This window comes from Nematolebias whitei, chromosome 16 (genome assembly GCF_014905685.2).
Source record: "Nematolebias whitei isolate Nwh7 chromosome 16, NemWhi1, whole genome shotgun sequence".
NCBI lineage: Eukaryota > Metazoa > Chordata > Actinopteri > Cyprinodontiformes > Rivulidae > Nematolebias > Nematolebias whitei.
The window spans coordinates 9,772,486-9,781,171 of record NC_056513.1 but is presented as its reverse complement, the minus strand read 5'-3'; the positions used below and the strand labels follow the sequence as shown (position 1 = coordinate 9,781,171).

Sequence of the window (8,686 nt, the reverse complement as noted above, 5' to 3'; positions counted from 1 at the left end):
GTCTGCTGTGTCAAGAGAACTTGGGCCTGTGCTGCCTTACTTTTCTCAGCAGTAAGAGCTGCTTCTAGGTCAAAGCTTCTTTTCACAGCTGTCGAATATTCTGCACTCTTGTTCAGCATTGCTTGTTTATCAGCCAGGACATTTTTGTTGTTGGCTTTGAAAGAGTCAAGATGCTGTTTCAGAGTTAATGCCTCAGTTTTCAGCTTGTCCATTTCCACAGAGTGGTACTGGGCGTCTTTTTCCAGTTGGACATCTTTTTGAAGCATTTCAGCTTTGAGCTGCTCGTTCCCTTCCAACAGCTTTGTACGAGCATCTTCAGCTTCCTGTCTTTTTGTTTTTTCCCCAGTTAATTTAGACTCACACTGTAAAAATTTCTCCTGAGCTCCAGAATGCATTGCCTCCATTCCTTGAACTTTTTCTTGGAGAAATTTTAATTGTTTGTGGAGTTCTTCATTCTGGCTTTGCAATGCAGAAAACTGTTTGTCTTTTTCAATTAGAATTTCAAACACTTCAGATGCAAAGAGCACACTCCTAGTAGACTCTTCCTGACATCCTGCAGTATTTTCTGCAGCTTTTTCTGAAGTTCTTGCCAGAATCTTCTCAACTGAATTTTTTTGTTCTGTGGAAGATCGTGGGACTAAACTCAGAGAAGCCAGTGGCCTTTGAGATGGGCCAGCAGCGCTGCTGCTCTCTGCAGACACATTCTGAACTGAAGCTGACGTTTCAGAAGTCTTGGCAGGTTGGGACTTTAAAGCCAGAGCATCAGCGAAGCTATATCCTGCAACTAATTTGTTTGCATTAGCAGGAAACTGGGTAGGAAGCTTTTTCTTAATGACACGTTCTTTAGAAAGATCAAGCTTGGCCATAGACTGAAAAGTGGATTTACTTTTCATAATTGGCGCGTGTTTCTGGCTTGCGTCAAATTCCGTATTGGGCTGGATGGGTGAAAATCTTTTAAACTTTTCACCATCAAACTTTTTGACGTGTCTAGTCCGCTCTACGCCGTTAGGAAAAAGTGACATTTCAACACCGAAATGTACTTTCCGGCTGATTTTCCTTTCTCTAGGTTGTGTCGACTGATGTTGGGTAATGTCGACCGAGCTGCTTGCCTCTAAAGTTGCAGGCTCGCTTCCTGGCAGAGCTGGAAAATTGTTGGGATCCATCAACGCAGACATGGCTTCTTCTGAATTATCAACATTTACAGTTGATTCAGCAGACTGCGTGTGGTCAACCCTCCGTTTAAAACGGGAGTTGATAAATACACGATCTCCTCTTGGGTTGTGGGAAGACATTGTTCTTTTTGTTGCTACGATTAAACGCTTTTCTTCAATAAGATAAAACGAACCGTTTATGCGCCGTAAGAACAATAATGTCAAGATGCGTTCACTCTGCTTTTCCAACAGAGATGTCTAGAACTCAAAGTCCAGCCTGTATATATAACATTTGTTCTATGACATCATCATGACACATCATCAAAGGACTGACTTAAGCTCCGCCCACAGATGAACACTACAGATGTCAACATGGAACATTTGGCCTGTTTCATGTTACCTAGCAACAAAGCTCTCAGGAAAGATCAAAAAGAAACATTTTCTACAAAAATGTCACAGAAATGCAGAGTTGAATGATTTATTTTTTTTAATCCGTTAAGGTTGAAGAACTATTTTATTGCTTAATTTTTAGCAAAAGTATTTTATTTTTCTGAATTCTTAACAATGAAGTAGCAAATTAAAAGTTTAAAGTTGAATTAAAAGTTTAGATATGACAACATTGATGATTTCATAAATACAGAGTAATGTTTTTTATCATTAAATAATATTAATTCTACTATTACTACCCATAATAATAATAATAATAATAATAATAATAATAATAATAATAAAATTATATATGGTTATTATTATAACCATAATATTATTATTATTATTAGGCAGCATGGTGGCGCAACTGGTAGAGCTGCTGCCTCTCATCGAGCAGGTTACCCTGGTTCAATTCCGTGTCTGGGTGCCTTTCTGGGTGGAGTTTGCATGTTCTCTCCGTGCATGCGTGGGTTTTCTCTAACATGCATGTTAGGCTGATTGTTAACTCTAAATTGTCACTAGGTGAGAGTAAGAGACTGAATGGTTGTTCATCTCGTTTGTCTCTATGTGGCCCTGTGATGGACTGGTGACCCGTCCAGGTTGTCCCCCGCCCCTCGCACAGTGATTGCTGGCCATGGGCACCGGCGACCCCCATGACCCAAAATGGAAGAAGCGGATAAAAGATAATGGCTGGATGGATGGATTATTATTATTGTGGGTATTATTATTAGGGCTGCAACAACAAATCGATAAAATCGATAAAAATCGATGATTAAAAGCGTTGGCAACGAATTTCATTATCGATTTGTTGTGTCGCGCGATTATGTGTCTTTCACGGCGCTGCGGAGTCATTTCGTTTTGTTTACAGGCAGTTCATTGTCGATGCTGACAGACTGAATAAAGTTTGGAAAAAAAACAAAACTCTGCAGCGCAAGTTGAACAGAGCGAGTGGGGAGAAAAGCAGAGTCTGTTTTCAAAGGAAAATAAGTAAATTTTACAAATGACCGACGCAGAGAAAACTGTTCGACCCAAGTCCTTCAAAGAGTGGGAGAACTTCACAAAGATAAAAACTGAGAAACATGCCGCTTTGAAAATCGCCGACACGACACAGGAGAACCACGCTGATAAACGTAAACATGTCGGAGTCACGAGGAGGAGGAAGGAGCTGCAGCTGATACAACTCGTCATGTGTTGCAGGTGAGTCTCTACAATTTAACACATTTGTTCTGTTTCCAAGAGAGAAAACGTAACGTCAGTCTGTCTGGTAGATGAAGCTGTTTGTTTGTTTGTTTTCTGATTAATGACGGTGATAGAGAACACGTGTGTTACTTTTTATTTAATTTAATTGGTACAAGCAGTGTTTAAATGTGATTTATAAATAAATCGAACACAAAGATAATAATTTAATGATTAAGCTTCAACTTTTAATTTGCTGGCAAAGTCTGAAGACACTGCAGGTATGGCAGGATGAATTGCATTTAAACAGGAATTAAAGTAATTTATTACATCTACTCAAATGTGTGTAATTAAGTATTTTATATATGTGTTTGTGTGTGTGTGTGTGTGTGTGTGTGTGTGTGTGTGTGTGTGTTTAAATGCTCTTTAAGCTACTTTTGCCTGAACCTAACACTGTAAGTGAAACAAGGCATTTCTTGAGTTGCTGTAAATTATGATATAATACATATTTACTCTCTCATTCCACAAAACAACAACAACAAACAACAACAGCATTCATGATGGACAGACATCATGGACACCACAGCAGCAGCTGTCTTCACTGAAATCATCCTTAAATGATCGTCACTGACATGAGGCCTCTGTCAATGGTTGAAGAAGAAGGCTTCACTACAATGAACCACACTTTTAATCCAGGTTACAATAATCCACACATTTAATCCAGGTTACACTCTTCTCTCAATGACAAATTTTACAAAGTAGCTACATATTGTGCAGGTATAAAGATACATTTGTATATATTTTTGTGTACATTTGTTTTTTAAACTATTTCACTAACTTTTACTTTTTTTATTCAATATTTTACTAACAGAATAGTCAAATAGCAACCTGTTTTTTGTGTGAATTGCTATGTCAGTCAAATGTTCAATTTTGGAATAAAGGGGTGAAAATTAAAATGTTGTGGGTTTTTTTGCCGATTCGTCGATTAATCAAAAAAATAATCGGCCGATGAATCGATTATTGAAATAATCGATAGTTGCAGCCCTAGTGGATTTTATGTATTTTATCAGGTGTCCTTTGCTTGTTGTGTCATTGTCATTTTCATCACTTTGGTTGGCATTGCTGATGTTTTTAAGTGATTTAAAGTGGCATGGTATGCATTCCAGTGTGTTTCCGCGTGTATTCCAGTTTACGTTTCAATAGCTATGTTTACATGGACATAAGTAATGGGCTCAAACGGCCGTTCGGAATAAAAACGCGTCATGTAAACACCCCGTTCAGTTTATTTTTTGTTTATAATTTGTGATCAGAACGAAACGGGTGGTTTACGCCGATTCATAACACGAACGGTGCGCATGTAAACACTTGATCTGTTCATTTTTTCTGATCGTGTAAAACTGACATGACTGCGCATGTGCGACTGTCATTTCCGCCTGGCTAACGCTAATAATATTAGCATGTCAGGGAAGCAAAACTGGTCGGTGAGCGACACAACATTTCTACTAGAAACTTTGAAAGAGCTCAAAATGATCTGTATCACCTGTAGCTCAGTCAGGGAGTGCAATAACGTCTCCACCATCATTAAAACCTGTCACGGGTCCATTTTGGGTGCTCAGGTTTGTTTACGTTCATCCCGGAAGTCAACCGGAAGTAGAACCTCTTCTTTTGTGATTTTTTTAAGGAGAGTTTACCACTCTGTGCATGTCAGTACTTCTGTTCAGAACAAAGCCCGCTGCATGTAAACACTCGTCATGAACAGATTGTGCCCATGTAAACGATACGTTTGAATTATTTAATCTGAAAACATTTCAATCCGGTCAAAAACACATTGCGCATGTAAACATAGCTAGTGTTAGTTTGAGTATGTGTATCAGTGCAAGTTCTAGTTGGCGTTTTTGTTTCAGGTTACATTGTGGGGACAAATTTTACACAAATCCTACATTGTGGGGACCAACTGCTCCTTGTGGGGACCAAAGCCAGGTCCCCATAAGGAGCAGTCTTGTTGGGGAGTTGGGGGTTAGGTTTACTAGTAGTTGCCTAGTACTAGTATACCATTACTAGTACTAGGCATGTACTAGTAATGGTTAGGTTTAGGGAAAGGGTCAGGGTTAGGCTATAAAAAACGTCAATGCAAAGACCCCAAAAAGTACGTTTACAAGAACGTGTATGTTTGAGTACTTGTTCAAATGCATGTTTACCTAGCACTTTGAGTGTCTTTCAGTCTATACAAGAGACCTGAGTTGTTCCTCAGCAGATCCAGCTGACCCTGGAACACAACATCATCAATCAACAACAGATCAGAGGGTCAAACTTACGAACCGGGTCCTCTCAGACTGAGAAGGATCAGGTCCTCAGACTGAGGTGGACCAGGCCCTCAGACTGGGGCAGATTAGGTCCTCGGACTGGGGTGGATCGGATCCTCAGACTGAGTTAGATCAAGTCCTCTGACCGACCTGCGACAGCAGCTTGTTGATTGCCATGGCTCTCTGCTGAGGCTCCAGGTGAGGCAAGTCATTCTGGATCACCTGGTCTGTGATACCCTGAGGGAACTGCTGACACAGCTCTTTGATCCTGGAACACAAATACACACAAACACAAAATAATAGTTTTATCTTTTCTTTTCTTTTTTTTTTGGTAATTTTTGTTTAACCAAAGATGTTGTCATTCCCATCCTCCACCCCCCGCGGGATATTTTCCCACAGGTAGAAATGTGTTTTATTATTTCTGTTGGTTTTTATAAATTCAAAGTTTTTATGCAAAACACCTAATTCTCCTCCTTGAATCGTCACCTTATTGTGGACGACGAGTTTGTGCACCTGAATGATCCTGGGAGTTTACTGTCTGGGGCAATTGTAATTGCCCTGGTAGAGTCTCCCAAGGCAGATTGGTCTTAGGTAACAGGACAAAGATCAATTCAAAACACTTATAGACAAAGAAAAACAAGGAACTCGGTGTCCCTTGCGGGAAGTGGGTTACTGGGGCTCCACCCTGGCAAGGGGCTTGTCGGTGAGTGCATGGTGACTGGGTCTCTACCATGGGGCCCGGTCGGGCTCAGCCCGAATGAGAAACAATGGTATGCCTTCCTGTGGGCACACCACCTACAGGAGGGGCCATACGAGTCGGGCGCATGACGCCATGGGCAGTGGCCAAAGACCTTTGCGCTCTGATCCTGGCTTACCAAAGCTGGCTCTCGGGACATAGAACTCTCTGGAGGGGAAAAAGCCTGAGCTTGTGTGTTAAGTTGAGTTACCAACTAGATATAGTTGGGTTCACCTCGAACCAATCACCTTCAGAGAGGCTGGACCTTATTCCACTCTGGAGTTGCCCATGATACGTGCAACTGGCACCAAGACACCCTAGGTCATAGATCAGTGATTGATGTTGTAGTTGTGTCATCTGATTTGTGACCGTTTGTTTTGGACACTTGGGTGAAGACAGGAGCTGAGCCGTCAACTGATTACCTGGTAGTGAGTTGGATCAGATGGTGAGGGAAGAAGCTGGACAGACCCAGTAAACCCAAACGTGTATTGAGGGTTTGCTGGAAACGCCTGGCAGAAGAACCCATCAGAAAGATCTTCAACTCACCTGGATGTTGTGGGGCTGTCTTGGTTGACACGCCTTTGCAACATTGCGTGGACATCAGGGGCAGAGCCACTAGATTGGCAGACTGGGGTGGTGGTGGTTCCCCTCTTCAAAAAGGGGGACAGGAGGGTGTGTTACAATTATTGGGGTATCACTCTCCTTAGCCTCCCCAGTAAGAACTATTCAGGGGTACTGGAGAAACAAGTCTTATCGTTAGTTGAACCCCAGATCCAGGAGGAACAATGCAAGTTCCGTTCTGGCTGTGGAACACTGGACCAGCTCTCGAGGGGTCATGGGAGTCTTCCCATCCAGTCTACATGTATTTTGTGGACATGGAGAAAGATTTGGACTGTGTTCCTCAGGGTAAACTATGGGGGATACGCCGCGAGTACGAGACTGGGGGGCCATCGTTACAGGCTGTTTGGCCCCATATAAGCGGTGCGAGAGTTTGGCGGTTCGCAGCCATGTGTGAAGCGACTCCGATGCGGTTCGACACCTGAGCACCTCAGCACATGAGTTTGCTCTCTTCGAGTAAAGGATGAGGTTCTGCCTCAAGTGGAGGAGGGAGGAGTTCAAGTATCTTGGGGTTTTATTCACGAGTGAGGGAAGAATGGAGCGTGAGATTGATAGACGGATTTGTGCGTCTGCAGTGGACTCTGTGCTGGTCCGATATGATGATGAGGGAGCAGAAGATGATGGAGATAGATAGATGGATGGATAAACGGATGGCTAACGAATTATAAACCGGATTGTTGTTAGATATCTCCCACAAATTATATGAACATCTCAGGATCTTAGAAAACATTCCATGTTGGAATGACAGACATGTTCCTGGTTTTAGTTTTCTACATTTGCCTTATAATTTAGCTGTTTTTTTGTTACTTTTTTTTGCCATCTTATTTGTTAAAAAATAAATAAATCTGTATGCCTTTTTTGTGGCTGTCTATTGTTGTCGCTGTTGTCCATTTTTGTCATCATTCTTTGTTGAAATCAGTTCTCTTTTGTAAATGGGTCCTCGAGGCTCATTGGGATTTACCTGCCTAAAGGTTGAATGAATGTTGTTTTAAGACTAGAAGCACAACAGTGCAGAAAAGTGGTCCGTTTGAGGCCAAATCTAGGAAATCTGATCAATCCAAGATAACGCCGAATTGCCAGAGATACTACCTTGATTCAGAAAATGTGTTTAAAGTGGACTTCTGACCGGTAAATGTCTAATTGTATCTGATCACTTATTAAATTGAACTGAAAGGACACGGAGTTCGGAGTATCGATTCTATGAGCAGGAGAACATCACGATTCTGACCTGTTCTCGATCTCTGCGACGTCTGTCACGTTCATCTCTTTCTTCACTTTGACCTCCGTCATTTTGACTGAATTCTGCTGCTCTTTCCAAGCAGAAAATCCGTCTGGCTGGTATCTCTGGAGCTTTAACAGATGCAAACCCGGGGTTTAGGTCCTTAACTTCTCTGACAGCAGTCCTAACTCGTGCCTGGTCAAAAATGAACTGCAATTAACGGCATCGACCCAGAGAAACACCAGAATGGACCCTGACGGATCTCAGCGAGGTTTGTGGCCTCCAAGTTGAGAAGACCTTAAATAAAACATTTTTTACTCCGATATTTACAGTTTGCTACCAGCATCTAAGAACGCCCACGTTGCTTCGCGTAGCTCTTTACAAAATGGCGGAAGAGAACCCCGATTCTCGTCCGTTTTCTCGTCTCTTTAGCAAAGCTTGCTCTGGGCTGTCCACTGCCTGGTCTAAAACACAGTGAAACGCCCCTCGTTGTATGCTGGTGAAGATTCTCAGTCATCCAGGACATGGTAAATTCAAAAGCGTTCAAGACAAAAACAACTGGACTTTATTTGTAACAGAAGTCATTTTGCTTCTCATCCAAGAAGCTTTCTCAATTCAAAGAGCAGAGCATGTGGGGTTCCGGTTATAAAGCTGAGATAAGATACACATGTGCAGATTGACATATCACACCTCACAGTAGGGTTTGTTAAGGTCTTTGTTAATCTAATTCACGGGTGAGAGCCCTTGTTGAGTTTTGTATGGAAGCCTTCCAAATAATGGAAGACATACCATTGGACGTTTTATTTCTTTTCATTGGCAGAAACGGGCTTCCACAGTTTTGTTTTTTACAAATGGGGATTTTTTTATTTGTATTTTTTGTGTGATTCCTTTAATTAAGTAGAATTTAAAAAAAAAAATATTCATTCAGCGTTTATTTAGTCTCATTGAGACACGAGAACTCATTTACAAGAGAGACCTGTGTAGACCACATTGCTGGTTATATCAAAGTTCATGCTCAATAATCCAGGTAGAAAATCCCACAAAGTTCAGTAAG

General features: G+C 41.6%; 1 protein-coding gene across 1 annotated transcript in view; it reads right to left on the bottom strand.

The window, feature by feature from the left end:
• The window catches only part of polr3f (polymerase (RNA) III (DNA directed) polypeptide F), a 22,111-nt gene extending 14,311 nt beyond the window's left edge, over positions 1–7,800 (bottom strand). The window contains exons 1-3 of the mRNA XM_037689646.1: positions 7,642–7,800; positions 5,210–5,327; positions 4,955–5,022 (exon numbers count right to left, since the gene is read on the bottom strand). Coding sequence (XP_037545574.1) covers positions 4,955–5,022; positions 5,210–5,327; positions 7,642–7,703 — 248 coding nt within the window. The 5' untranslated portion in view covers positions 7,704–7,800. The remainder of the gene's footprint in view (positions 1–4,954; positions 5,023–5,209; positions 5,328–7,641) is intronic.
• Positions 7,801–8,686: the final 886 nt, after the last annotated feature.